This window comes from Phyllostomus discolor, chromosome 3 (assembly GCF_004126475.2).
Source record: "Phyllostomus discolor isolate MPI-MPIP mPhyDis1 chromosome 3, mPhyDis1.pri.v3, whole genome shotgun sequence".
NCBI lineage: Eukaryota > Metazoa > Chordata > Mammalia > Chiroptera > Phyllostomidae > Phyllostomus > Phyllostomus discolor.
Window position 1 is genome coordinate 35,030,995 of NC_040905.2, and position 15,395 is coordinate 35,046,389.

The window sequence follows — 15,395 nt, forward strand, 5'->3', positions numbered from 1 at the left end:
TTAGCCTGGTGCTCCCTGGATGGGATGCCTCACAGATGGTGCCACTGCACTTTACCACAAAGGTAATAAGTGCAAGACTGGCCCATGTGCATATTGGGAGCTTTGCATACACCATAGTTGCTCAGTAAGTGTTTTCATTATGTGTGAATGATTAAATAAATGTCTTCAATTTCAAACCTGACAAAATGGGATTAAAACTACAGAAATAGAGGCATTGGAAAAAGGAAATTGTTCTGGGGTAAAGAAGAGTGCATACCATTAATACAAGGAATTAACAGTAAATACAGGGTGGGACAAGAGTAAGTTTACATTGGCAAGTACCTGAAACACAGCGTTTATTATGTTATTATTACTTATTATTTACTGTATTATTTTCCACATGAACAACTGTAAACCTACTTTTGCCCTATCCTGCACAAGGTGGTTTTCATCTCCTGGCTTTGATCGTTGTTTTGCTGGCTCTGCCCCCTCACGGACCCCTCCCTCACCAGCTCCTCCTATCACCCCGGAACACACAGGAGTGGGCAAAGTAAGTTTACTGATGACAATAAAGAACTCTGAGCCAAGGTGTGCTTGTGCATGGCAAGTAGACTACACGAATGTGTAAATAACGAGGGCCAGTGATTTGAGCACTTACAAGATTGTACCTAAGGGCACTGTGCCTACTTTTGCCCACCCCTGTATTTCCTCCAATAACTGGCAACATGCCTTCTACTTTATGGTAGTAGAATCTATTCATCTCCAGTCTTTAGTTAATAGATGTACAAAGAGCAATATGAATTGGAGATAGATTTCAGAATATTAAGGCAACACAGTGTTGGTAAGAAAAGGGCAGAGAAAAGGTGTAGGTCTCAGGTGGGGGCAGGAGAATGGGGAGATACAACTTACTGAAGGTGTTTTGTTGCCAATAAAGCACATGAAAAAAATACACATTTTTGAAAGATCATGTAGTCCTGTGCATTATTATAGTAGATAGCGAGATACTTTTACCTTTAGTCCACAAGTACACAAATTAGAGCTTATATACATCTTTTTCACTAATCATTTGGTCTGAGATCTGTTATTCCATATATAGATTATTCATTATTTGAAATCAAGAACATTGTCTTATGGTTTTCTTATATCTCCTGCAGTGCTTCAAACAGGGACAGCTACACAATAAGAGTTTAATAATTCACTATTTGAATTAAATGAATGTAGTTTAGTCGCTCATTCCTAGTGAGGCTACAGCATTAATTGTATTATCATTTTACAAATGTCAATAAAATGGCAACCAAGAGCAATATGCTGTGAAAATGAGTAAAGCACAGTTTCATTTCTGGAGCCCTATTCAGACCCATTGGACTACTCTGGTGATCTGTTAGGGCACCGAGAACAACACTAGACCCACAGAGGCCTTACGTAAGTTAATCTCTGTGAGATGAACAGCAACCTGTCCCGAGATTTTGAGATGGCATCCTGAGAAAACGGTGAGTGTTACTGGACAAATGCTTAGATACGGAGGAGTGAGGTGGAGGCCAACTCTATGTACGGCAGTAAGAATTACCACAAACGACAGTGTAGGTTTTCAGTGAGAGTACCGTCCCATTTAGAAGCTGCCATAACTTAGAAAGCTAAAGAACATGAGAGTAAACCCAGGGCTTGGCTGCTGAGAAAATGAGCTAATAATCGTGTGTGATCTGTGAACCTGCTTATCAGTTTTAATTATTTGCCAATTTGTGTTATCTCTGAAATGATATGGAGTCCATCTAATGCTTTCTGTGCTTGCTGGCAGTGATTCATGTTCCAAAACTGGTTTAATTTAGGCAACTCTATGCACCTCACCGCCCCCTCCCCCACGAAGACCTCTCAAGTGATCTGGCAGACCCCTGCTAACATTATGACACCCCAATTGAGATATATTTAAAATGCTGTCCACTCTGGTATCACAGGGATTTTCAAACTGAGTTTAAAGTTTTTTGACATATTAGAAAATATTCATGGGGCTGGATAGCTAAAACTCAGTTCCAACAAGAGTATAAATTAATGGTTTAAGTGTACATGTTTCCATTAAAAATTTAATTTTCGATTTTCTCAGACAATGTGTCTGTGGGAAAATAAATGCTTCTTATCAACAGCGACAGTGTACTCAAATCTAACATTTATCTTCTGATTGTATAATTTTCCTCACCATTCCTTCTGAATTTTAGAATGATGGAGGCAAATGAATAGCACTGGTTTGACGACATCGTCAACTCCAGAGATAAGCTAACTTGATTTTCCGTAGAAACCGCCTCTTCTCTTTCCCACCCCACACTTACATGTCGCTGGCGATGGAGGAGTTCCGGGACATAGACTTTGGAGAGAGGTCATAATCGCTGTCGGATCGATACAGGAACGACTCCCGACGTTGACTGTGGACAAAGTTTGCTTGGAGAATTAACCCAGATCCTGGGCTCGTCATGGGGTCCAAGGGACTCCGTCCCGCAGATGTGCCATTGTCCACGTCAAAACTGTGAAAGAAGGAAGAGAGATGACGTTGCTGTGAATACTCCCATGTTGACATTTTAGGGAAGGGAGGTCTCAGTTTAGGAACTGACAGTGGGAAAAGTCTACAGCTGGCCCTGTGGTTAAAAACCAGAAATACTGAAATACACAAAAGTGAAAAAACACAATGTTCATACTCTTGTCTTCCTAAGCTTTGGGATACTCAATACTTTTGCTAACCAACCAGATACAAGACATAGGTCCCTTAACATCAGTTAAAAAGAAATCATTCTGAAAAGAAAAGTTCTCTTAAGTGTACAATTTATTTTAGGAAAAGAATACATAGTAATTCACTAAATATTTGGGTTTAATTCAACAACCGCTCATGGTATGCCTAATATCATTGCTTCTGCATGCGTGGGCTTCTCTCCCTTTCGTCCACACCCACACAATCACTAACTTCTATTGTATCCACTTCCCTCCATCCCCCTGCCAACATATCAAGTCCACGGTTCTACCAACTCTCACCTACAACTACAACAGCCTTAAAAATGAATCCACCCTGTACTAAGAGTGATTCTTCTTCAACTATAAATCTATGTCACTCATCAGTTTAAAACTTTTCAGTAGCTGAGTGTTGTTCTCAGGATAAAGTCCACATTTCTTGGCTAGACTGACAGGGTCTAAATAATCCATTCTCAACTACATTTTCCCAGCCTCAGCATGCAACTCGGTTACCATGCTCCACCGGGCATTTCAGCTCCACGGGTACAGAACCACCATCTCAGGCTACCATTACCTAACCTCCTGCTCCCGCCTAATCGTTGTTCATCCTTGAGGAGTCAGCCTTCACTTGAAAGGCATGAGATGCCCTTCTCTGTGCTCCCAACACCCTTTCCCACTCCCTATCTGCAGCGATTACCAGGAATAGAAACTCTTACTGCTTGGTCTCCTTTCCTAGACTGTGAGCTCTCTGAGAGCCAAGACTCTGTTCCTAGCACTTCAGAAACCTTTGCTAAGTGGTTTGAATGAATGAGTGAATGAATGAAAGGCATCATGCTCAGCGACACAGATTTTAGAGTTGAGGGAAAAAAGAATCACACGTGCACAGTTTTTAACATCACAGCCCTTATACTCTACATAATCTTTCCACAGAGTGCATTTCTAGTCAAACATCAACCAGCACTAAAATAAAGTCAGCTCACATGTGTTCTTATGCGAGGAGGGTAATAGCTCAGGAATGTGGTTAAAGATTGTTGAGTGAATAAATAAATAAATGAGTTCAAGTTTAGTTGTTACCAATATTTTTCCCTATTGGAACCTTTATTCCAACTATTAGCCAGCTAATTTCAAAACTTTATTTTACTTTCCCCATTGGAATCATTAATAAATAGTGTTATGAGCCAAGGCTTAGAAGCCCAAGTGGAAGAAAAAGCTGGGGACTGGATGTTTCATGGCTCACCCATGACTCTATGACTAAATTGACTCCGTCCATCTAGTTCTTTTAAAAAAGAGGGAAAACTCATAATGTAGCTTTACCGGTCACAAATATGGCTTCCAATTTAACATTTTCTTAGAATTGTATGTCTTTATAAATGCATGTATTTGGTCCTTAAAGGACAATGAAAGACCATCTAGGTGAATAGACTCATTTTATAGACACGAATAGTGACCCTTAGGAAAGTTGCCTGGCCAAAATTAACGAGCTAACTGGATTTAATCATCTGTTGCTCATGAAGTTCTTCTGGCTCCGGCGTATAATTATGTAAACTATAAATGTGTGTTCATAACTGTGACACCCATACAGGGGACATTTGTTTCACCTAGAGAGGCGCGTCATGTTCGTGGGACTTTTGGCAATCCTGAGGAAGGCCAACAGGGGAAAGGGGCCTCCAATCACTAGAGAGACATATTAGGGATCTCTGGCAGGCTCTTCTCGGGTTTGCTGAATTAAATATGCATTTACTAGCCACCTGATATGAGCACAATGAGATACAAAAGCTGAAGGAGATGAGATTAATCCAGGCTGGGGTATCTGAGAAGTCTTCATAGAAGAGTAGTATTTTATTTAAAGAGGGCATTTGAAGGAATTAAGTATACAGCTGAAAGATATGCAAGAACTCTGGAGAGGAGGAGGAGAAGAAATTTCTTTAGTCATGAAAGCTCATCAGCATGAGGATGACTTAATAGTGTGAACACATAAAAAAAAAGGCTTATATTGATTTCCCTTGACTATCAAGATGTTCTTACTGACGTATTTTAAATTTTACTGAATTTATGGAGGTTAGTTAATAAAAGTGCATAGGTTTCAAGTGCACTGTTATATAATACAGCATCTGTATATTGCATTGTTGACAGCCACACCACCCTCTACGTGCACGGTCTCATGTGTTCTCACTGTTTAAGAAAATAAAAAGTAAGAACTTCCTCCTTGCTACACTTTAACAAAAATATGGGAGATAAGCCCTGGCTGGCGTAGCTCAGTGGATTGAGTGCGGGCTGGGAACCAAAGTGTCCCAGGTTCGATTCCCAGCCAGGGTACATTCCTGGGTTGCAGGTCATAACCTCCAGCAACCACACATTGATGTTTCTCTCCCTCCCTCTCTCTCTCTCTCTCTCTCTCTCCCTCCTTCCCTTCCCTCCCTAAAAATAAATAAATAAAATCTTTAAAAAATATATGGGAGATAAAGGAGTATAATTTATAGTTTACTTTTCTTAGTTCAATTGAGTAAATATTGATATAACCAAAAAATCAGTAACTTGTGTTTTTTTATTATTATATTTTTTCCAATTAATTTAAGCAAGTCTTACAGACTCTCCACTACAAGGTTCATAACAAATACTGATAAATATCTTAAAACAGTTAAAATTTTGAAATACTACTAGGACAAAAAATTTATTAATAGGTCATAAAAAGCTTAATATGGAATATTCTAGGAACTTTGATAGTTTTCTTTGCAGGTTGTAATGTTACACATTGTCCACTAGATGGAGCTCATTTTCTTAAATAAGGAAAATTTTTTACTTTGATTTTATTTTTTAAAATATTTTTTATTTTAATTGTTGTTGCAGTACAATTTTCTATCTTTTACACCCATTCCAACCCACCCACCCAGTCCTCCTCTCCTCCCTCCCATTTCCACCCACCCTAGTTTTTATCCATGTGTCCTTTATACTTCTTCCTGTAAACCCTTCCCCTTTTCCCCTGAAATTCCCCTGAAATTCCCTCCCCTCTCCCCTCTGGACACTGTCAGCCTGTCCTCTATTTCATTGTCTTTGGTTATATTTTGCTTGTTTCTTTGTTTTGTTGTTTAGGTTCCTGTTAAAGGTGAGATCATATGGTATTTGTCTTTCACCGCCTGGCTTATGTTGCTTAGCATAATGCTTTCAGGAAAATCTTATTGTAAATAAACTTGAAGGCCTCAAGTTCATGAGTCAATAAAGACTCATGAATGTAAAAGGAGTTTAAGAAGCTGAAGCAGCATGGATGAACCTAGAGGGTGTTATGCCATGTGAAATACATCAGACAGAGAAAGACCCATATAATTTCACTTATATGTGGAATCTAAAAAAGCAAAATAAACAAAGAAACAAAATAGAAACAGACTCATAGATACAGAGAACAGACTAATGGTTACCAGAGGGAAAGGAGGTGGCAGCTGGGTGAAAAGGTGAAGGGATTAAGAAGTACAAATTGGTAGTTACAGAAAAGTCACAAGGATATAAATTACAATGTAGGAAATGTCCCAAGTAATATTGTAATAACTATTTATGATGCCAGGTGCGTACTGGAAATATTGGGGGAGCCACCTTGTAAAGTATATGACTGTCTAACCACTATGCTGTCCACCGAGAACTAACACAAAACAATAATGAACGTAAACTGTAATTGAAAAAACAAACTTTTAAAAAGACTCATGAAAACAACCTCTTAAATATTATCCAAAAAATAAAACCTCACAATATATAGGAAGTGATTACTAAATATTGATAAAATTATATGAATCTAAAATATTAATATTGGTTTATAAACAGACTGAGAATGAAGATCTAAAAATGATCACTGATGTTTTATGAGATTTCTACTTGAAAAAAAACAACAAAACCTTGAAAAACCTTAACTGAATTTTTATAACTAATAACTGAATACCTATCGGGTTGGGGTAAGGTCACAGCAGTATCATTTAATGGTCTGGGGAATCACTCTAAATTTTGGTAGCAAGTTTTCTCAGAATGTAGTTTTTGGGGGGAGGTGGGTCCAGGATCTGAGATCATTCGCATGGTTGACTTCTATTACATTAAATGTTCCTATAATCCAAATTCATTATCAAGAAAAAGTAATACAATAATATTACAGAATCCCTAGGCAGAACCATTAGCAAATGCCAGTATTGGTGAATGGCTTTATAGAATAACAGACTTTGCATTACCAAAGATTCAGTGAACAAACTACTACAGTTTCTCCTATATCCTTAGGTTAGGACTTGATTGAATACAGAGATTTAAACATAGCGCTTCTGTGTAAGGCATTTAAATCTAGTTAAGACAATATAACATAAAGCAACAGAGAAAAAGAACAAAACGTGACATATCTGTATTAAATATTATATAAATAATAAATTATTAAACTGTGTTAATCAGGCAATCAGAGAATGTGATATAGACAATGAATGTAGAAGGAGTTTAAGAAGCTGAGGGCTGTGCTTCTTTGAAGGGGAAATAAAAATATTTATTTTTTTAATAATAATTTTTAATAATGTTAACAGAGTAGAGTTGGGGTAGGGCCTACAGACTGAAAGTTTGTGTCTGTCAAAATTCCAATGTTGAATTCATATATAATCTTCCTAAACTGAAACATGAAGAACTGGAAAATCTAAAAGACTGATCAACAGTGAGGAAATGGAAACAACCATTAAAAACCTTCCCCAAAATACAAGTCCAGGACCAGATGGGTTCAGTAGTGAATTCTACCAAACATTTAAATAATATTTAATGCCTATCCTTCTCAAACTCTTCCAGAAAATTGAAGAAGAGGCAATACTTCCTAGCATATTTTATGAGGTCAACATAGCCCTGATACCAAAAGCTGGCAGGGATAGCACAAAAGAGGAAACTACAGATCGATATCTCTGATAAGTACAGATCAAAACCCCTAAACAGAATACTAGCAAACTGAATACAACAATACATTAAAAAATAACACATCACGGCCCTGGCTGGCGTAGCTCAGTGGATTGAGTGCAGGCTGCGAACCAAAGTGTCGCAGGTTTGATTCCCAGTCAGGGCACATGCCTGGGTTGCAGGCCATGACCCCCAGCAACCACATATTGATGTTTCTCTCTCGCTCTTTCTCCCTCCCTTCCCTCTCTAAAAAAAATAATAATGAAATCTAAAAAAAAAATAAATAACACATCACAATCAAGTGGGGTTCATTCCAGCCACAAAGATGGTTCAATATATGCAAATTGATCAATGTAATATATCACATTAACAAAATGAAGGTAAAAACCATATGATCTTATCAATACATGCAGAACAGTATTCAATATGGTATGACAATTATTTATGATGAAAACACTCAATGAAATGGGTATGGAAGGAAAGTACTTTAACATAATGAAGGCCATATATGACAGACCTTCAGCTAATCTCATAATCAGTGGTGAAATATTGGAAGCTTTTCCTCTAAAATCAGGAACAAAACAAGGATGCCCACTCTCACCTCTCCTATTCAACACAGTTCTGGAAGTCCCAGCCAGAGCATTCAGGCAAGAGAAAGAAATAAAAGGCATCTAAGCTGGGAATGAAGAAGTAAAAGTGTCACCTTTTGCAGATGACATCATATTGTAAACAGAAAACTCTAAAGACTCCACCAAAAAATTATTAGAAACAATAAACAAATAGAATAAAGTTGCAGGACACAAAATCAGTGTACAAAAAAATCCACTGCTTTCCCATATACTAACAATGAAATTTCAGAAAAAGAAATGAAAAACAAATTCCTTTTGCAACTGCAACTAAAAGAATACCTAGGAATAAACTTAACAAAAGATGTCAAGGCCCTATATACTGAAAACTACAATGCATTACTAAAAGAGATAAAAAAACACAATTAAATGGAAAGACATTCTGTGCTCATGAATTGAAAGAATCAACAGAGCTAAAATCACCATAGTACCTAAAGCAATTCACAGATTTAATGCCATCTCCCTCAAAATGCAATGTCATTTTTTAAAGGAATAGAACAAAAAAAATGATCAGATTTGCATGTAACCACAAAAGACTCAGAACAGGCAAAGCAATCATGAGAGAAAAGAACAAAGCTGAAGGTATCATAGCTACCTGACTTCAAACTGCACCACAGGACTATGACCAGTGGAACAGAATTGAGAGTCCAGAAATAAAACCATATATATTTGGGTGAATAATTTCTGACAAAAGAGCCAAAAACATACACAATGGAGAAAAGAAAGCCTCTTCAGTAAATAATGCTGGGAAAATTGGAAAACCACATGCAAAAGAATGAAACTAGATTATAGTTTGTCTTCATGTACAGAAATGAACTGAAAATGGATCAAAGACCTAAATGTAGGATCTGAAACGATAACTTATGTAGAAGAAAACACAGGTACTATCTCATGAACCTTGGTTGCAGAGAACATTTTCTGGCTTTGAATCCAAGGACGAAGCAAGTAAAGGCAAAAATAAATGCATGGGACTATATTAAACTAAAGAGCTTCTGTGCAGCAGAAGAAACCAACAAAACATAAAGGCAACCAACTGAATGGGAGATGATATTTGCAAATAACAGTTCTGACAAGGGGTTAATGCCCAAATATATGAAGAACTCATATAACAACACTAAACAAACAATATAATTAAAAAATGGGCAGAGGACCTGAACAGATACCTCTCCCAAGAAGACATACAAATGGCCAACAGATACATGAAAAGGTGTTCAACTTCAGTAGCTATTAGGGAAATGCAGATGAAAACTACGGTGAGATACCACCTCTCACCTGGTAGAATGTCTATTATTAACACGACAGGAAATAATAACAAGTGTTGGGGAGGTTGTGGAGAAAAAGGAACCCTCATTCACTGCTGGCGGGAATATAACTCGTACAGTCACTATGGAAAACAGTATGGAGGCTCCTCAAGAAATTAAGAACAGAGTTACTATGACCCAGCAATCCCTATTTTGCATATCTATCCCCCCAAATTGAAAACATTTATTCTCAAAGATATATGCACCCCCACATTTATTGTCGCATTATCCATGGTGGACAAGACATGGAGACAACCAAAGTGTCCTTCGATAGAGGACTGGATAAAGAAGATGTGGCCCACATATACAATGGAATACTACTCAGCCCCAGGCAAGATGAAATATCGCCATTTGTGACAACATGGATGGACCTTGAGAATATTATGCTAAGCAAAGTAAATCACTCAGAAAAAGCTAAGAACTATATGATTTCTCATATGTGGGATACAAAACTGAAACTCATAGACACAGACAACAGTATGGTGGTTACCAGAGAGGGAAGGGGGCTGGGGGACAATAAAGGGTAAAGGGGACAAATACATGGGAGATGATTTGACTTTGGGTGGTGGGCACACAATGTAGTACACAGATCATGTGCCATAGAAGTGCACATTTGAAACCTATGAGATCTTATTAACCAATGTCATCCCAATAAATTTAACAAAGAGAAATGTTAGAAAACCAAACTATATCCTTATATGCTCTGGGTAATAATACAAAATTGTAGCCAATCACTGTCTTTCTTTATATTTCTTATATATTTTTGGTTGAAAGGCCAAACCCAAGTAACTAAACATTTTAATTAGGATTGTAAGCTTCCCTAAAGGGATGAGCTACATGAACTTATTCTTAATCGCTCTTTGAAAATATAATAAAATCATTATTACATTTTCATCATGATACTTTGTCATTATTCCTTCCCTTGCAAAAAAATTCATAATTTGAAACTTAATTCACAATGTGATCTTATGTGGAGGTGGGGCCTTCAGGAGGTGATTAGGTCAGGAGGGTGGAGCCCTCAGGAATGGGATTAGTGCCCTCGTAAAAGAGGCCCAGAGAGTGCCCTTGCCTCTTCCCCCCTGTGAGGAGGAGTAGGCCCTCACCAGACACTGAATCTGCTGGCACCTTGCTCTTGGACTTCCCAGCCTCCGCAACTGTGAGAAATAAATTTCTCTTGTGCACCCAGTCAATGGTACTTTGTTAGGGCAGCCTGAGACACCTGAGACAATGGGGTGGAAGGTGTGTAGTAACAGTGAAGGGACAAAAGCAAACCCAAGAAGGGATAAGTAAGGCGTGTGTACAAAACAGGGCATTGAGTGTCCGGCTCAATTTGAGGGTTCACATGGAAGAAGAGTGGGGACCTATGAAGACGGCAATTTCACATGGTCCAGCCTGGTAGGTAGGGCCATGTGCATTTGTGGAAAGTGAGGCAAGGAGTACCAGTCCAGGGAGTGAGATGGGGAAGACTGTGACCTGCTAAGTTGTGTACTTCCAAATTGTTTTATTTGTTGTATTTGCTAAAATAAACACATTGATCTTTAAATTAAAAAGAAATCAACAAGTATCAAAATAAACCAAAGTACTGCCCATCCCCCACCAAAAGGCATGCTAATCAGTTCTTTTACATATCAAAACCTAGGAGCTCCCCCTGGGAATGGTTAGGTCTGGGGCAAACCAAAGCAACACTTCATTCCCTGAGTAGCGATATCTGAGTACAATAATGACGGTGAGAATCAGAACCATAGTGGTGATAATAATAATAAAGCTGTTGGGACACTTTCCATTTGCCAGGCATTGTGCTCTGCGCTTTATATGCATCATCGCATTGAATCCTCAAGAGGACCCTCTAAAGTTGGCACAGTGTTTCCCACTCGATCCATGAGGAATCTGAGGCACAGAGAAGTGGCCCTGTGTGATGCAATGTGTTCAAGGCTATGCAGTTCGTAAGTGGGTTTCAAACTCAACCGGTTTAATTCTGGAGCCTGGGAGAACGGCCCCTGTGTTCATGTCTCTATCGCACAGCCTCCTGTTAACGGACAATTAACATCTCTTAGACTCCTCACCTGGACGGAACTTCAAATGCTAACTCTTTGAAAGTAGCCTTCTGATCAACTTACAGATATTGCATGCCAAGGTTAATCCTGGGACTCTGTTTTAGTGCGACCTCTGCTGGCAAGTGGGGAAAGACCAAAAATGTTCCTGTGAGGATGGGGGTTAGAAAATACGGGTTAAACGTCGAATCTTGGCTCTGCCTCTTTCTAGTTGCATGCTGTTGGGCAGCTTTACTGCACTTTTCTAAGCCTCCACTTCCTGATATCTAGCTCCAGGGCCACTGTAAGGATTAGAAGAGAAAAAATGTTACCACGCTGCCTGGCAGCTAGTCTATTCCCAATACTTAGCAGCTAATCTTACTTTATTGTTATTGCTCTTTATCTTTGAGGGGGACTTTGCATCTAGGCTATTCTCTGTTTGGGAGGACACTGCTTTGGGCAGATGAGGGAGAGAGGACTGAGGGCTGGTCACCGGCACCGACCCCAACAATCAAGGAGGTGACGGGTGCTGGGGCCAGATTGTTCTTACAGCTTCAGCTGCTTTGACGTCTCCGCCCCACTCCACAATTCCAATGAGGAAACACTGCGGGCAGGGTGGAGACTGTTGATTTTTCTCTAGATATTCCTGACTAAGGAGAGAGAACAATTTCCTGCTAGGAACCAGGGCAGATGTGGAGGTCCCAGCAACCTCTGTGGGGCTCCGGTGACTGTAAGGAGCAGACACAGCCCTTTAGGCCTCAGCGCTCTGGCTGCTGGGTGTACCGTGAGGAATTCAACTTGCAGCTGCGTTGCTATTATTTTCCCGTGCCCGAATCTCCCATGTATATTGAAACCCATGCTATTGGTTGTATAACGACATTTATTTTGGTGCCTGCCACTCAAGGGGAGGGGAGAGGATGGTTTACCCTTGAACTTAATAGTGTAACCAATATCAAACAGTTACTTAAAAAAGTACTTTTTGTCTTTATAATAGTTTTTTCACTGTTGTCAATATCACAAGGCTATGAAATCTGCTCTAAATAAATACTAGTGATACTTCCCATTCAAGATTCCCCTGAGGGTCTAATAGCTTCTTTGGAGTGATGAAAAACTGCGTCTCAAAATTCCCCATTTTAGTATTTACTGTGTTCAGATTATCTAGAGATGAGACTGCACAAAACAGCATTTTACAATGACATGTACAAATGCCAGTTTTTCCCAATCAATGAAAATCTGTGTCTCAAATTTAAGTAGGATACTGAGAGAACACAATATTTAGCCAGTGTAGGTGAGGCAGGAGACAGTCAGGAAGGAAGCTCCAGAGGCCCCTGCAGGGCTGAGGTAGAAAATACCTATACATGACAAAGACCCCCTAAGACGGTTGTTCCTGTTTTCTGGGATAACTCTGAATCATAGAATGCGCCTGCGTGCTACCCCTGATTCATTATAATATCATTATAATGAAATAACATTGTGGGACTCCCTTCTCCAGTAGCCAATCAAGAAAGTCATGGGAAACCACACATGCGTAGTAGCTTTGAAATCCAACTCCTTGTACCTGCGCAGGAAAAGCCCGCCAAAGACTAGCGAAGGTGCTTCTGCCCTATAAGAATAGAATCCCCCAGCCCACGTGGCCCCTTCTCTGCTCAGAGTTGGCCCACTCCGGTGTCCTGTGGAGTGTACTATCACTTAATAAATCTTCCCTCTTTCTTTACACTATAAACTTTGTGTGTTCAGTTCAATTCTTTGTCCTCGATCACTAAGAATCTGGTTACCTGTGCACACCTGTGACATAGGGAATCATGCAGGTAAGTGAGGTGTGCAAATTACCTTGCATAATATGTATATTTGCACAGAGGCCTAACATTAAGAATGAACATTTTACCCTTTATTTTAATGCATGGATTATATAAATAAAAGCCTGGAACAAAGGTGGAAAGATGTATGCTTATTTATCAGTAAAAATACCATGTGATTGCTGGAAGCAACATTTGTTTCTGATCTGTCAATGACACTCCCAAGTAATGCAGGGCAATGAGGGGATTCCAGATGAAAATGATAGTGTGAGTTTGATATTTGGACCAGATACCAGAAGGGACAAGCTAGACTCGCTTAGTAGGTTTTTGCCTAATGAGGTAGTAAAGGTCATTTTTTTCTGAAAAATGTTTATTAGATCTAAAATTTTTAAAGCCCAAACCAAGAATTTCTTTATTTGAGGTTTATAGGTTACTTTTTTTCCCCATGATTATCTTAAAGGAATCCTTCTTAACTGAAACTCTGCTTTAAAAAGGGTATCAAATGGGTCCTCACGAGGGACCATGGTGCTGGAGTTAGGGCAAAGTCTGCAGCCAGCAGATTAAGGTCTGTATTTGCAGCAATTCTCTAGAAATAATGAACACTTCCAGAGTCATACACACACACACACATTTAACTTGAATATATGCTGACAGCAGAAACTGTCTGTTTTCATAGTTGTTGGTAGCCCTAAGTTTACCTGCAAATTTCATTCAGGCTTCACTGTGCAAGCACGTACTCCTTGCACTTACATCCTGCTTGCACTGTGGATCTCAGAGTATGAGCACAAGTATGGATGGGAAGACCAGTAAAGCCCATGTCTCCTGGCTGGGCTGGACCTGCCTGTCAGATGCAGCCCCCAGGATTCCCTCAGTTGTGTTTTCCTGCCAACCATCGGCTCTCTGAGACCATATCAAAGCTATTCTATTTCCAAAATGCCGCTTCCCTCAAAACCTGGCTTCATCAAGCTAAAACCCAAAAGGGGAAAGCCTTCGTTAACCGGGTAGGGGTGGGGTATTTCTGCATTAATTAATTAATTATTTCTGTGCTACAGAACAGCTAAAGTTGCTTCAATAAGCCCAAACTGGAACACCGATATTTAATGGTGCGCCCCTTACTTCTCCCCACCCACACACTTACTCTTGATACAGCAGAGCGAGCCTGTCAAAACTAAGTCAGATCCCTGTGAGCTCCCACTGCCATCCTCCGATGGCTTCCTGTTTTATTCGAAGCAAGTACTGTTGGGCCCAGAGCAGGCCACCCCAAAATATCCCTCCATTGCATACTGATTACTTTGAATTAAAGTTACAAGACGGACACCTTGACCCGACCTCATCTCCTTGAATGCAGGAAACAAGTCTTCCCCGTGAAGGTGCCCTCCTTGCTTGAGCGGGGGCTAAGAGAGACCCTTACTGCTCAGGTTAAGGAAGCCAGGGCAGAAAAGCTAACATAAACAACACTTGTGACTCCTCTAAGAAATTTACGATCCAAACCCAAACTTTGTTTAGATTTCCCACTAATGAACAGCCAAGCCTCAGTGTCTTTGTCCTTTGGCATCTTCACAAGTGCACCGTTTGTCTGGAACGTGTAACAAGCTGGCTGGTTCATCATTTCTTGGAGTATCGTTTATAACCTCACATGGGTATATATTAACTGGGTTTTCTCCGGTTTTACATCAGTTTTATTATTTGTCCCACTGTGAGGATTAAAGAAAGGTGGACAGGAAAACCTCTCTCTCCCTGACAGCACTGTCCCCACAGTGGCTCAGGCCCTCCGTGACCGATGCGGGCCCCCGAGGCCTCTCCAGTCTCCCCCTGTACCCAGTCCCTCTCGCTCCCTGAGCCTCAGACTCTTAGCCCCCTGGCTGACCTTTGAACACGTGTGTATGCATCCTCTGCGTGGAATATTCTTTACCCAGGAATCAGCCCACCGTCACCTTCATGGTGAGACCATCCCAGGCTACTCTATTTAAAGTTGTCACCTTAATCTCCTAGCCTTTTCTAGCTTTTCAGTGAGAGAAACCACTGTGCACTGCTGGTGGGAAGGTAAATTGGTGT

The 15,395-nt window shown here is 39.9% G+C and overlaps 1 protein-coding gene and 1 long non-coding RNA gene across 2 annotated transcripts in view; one reads left to right on the plus strand and one right to left on the minus strand.

Moving 5' to 3' along the window:
• PDE4D (phosphodiesterase 4D) overlaps nucleotides 1-15,395 on the minus strand; it is a 798,342-nt gene that overhangs the window by 195,763 nt on the left and 587,184 nt on the right. Inside the window, 1 exon segment of the mRNA XM_028516375.2 lies at nucleotides 2,301-2,492. Within this exon segment, the coding sequence (XP_028372176.1) occupies nucleotides 2,301-2,492 (192 nt within the window).
• LOC118499230 lies at nucleotides 12,164-14,917 on the plus strand. Its single transcript, XR_004901756.1, has 2 exons — nucleotides 12,164-12,832; nucleotides 13,341-14,917. It is a non-coding gene; the product is annotated as an uncharacterized LOC118499230 (long non-coding RNA).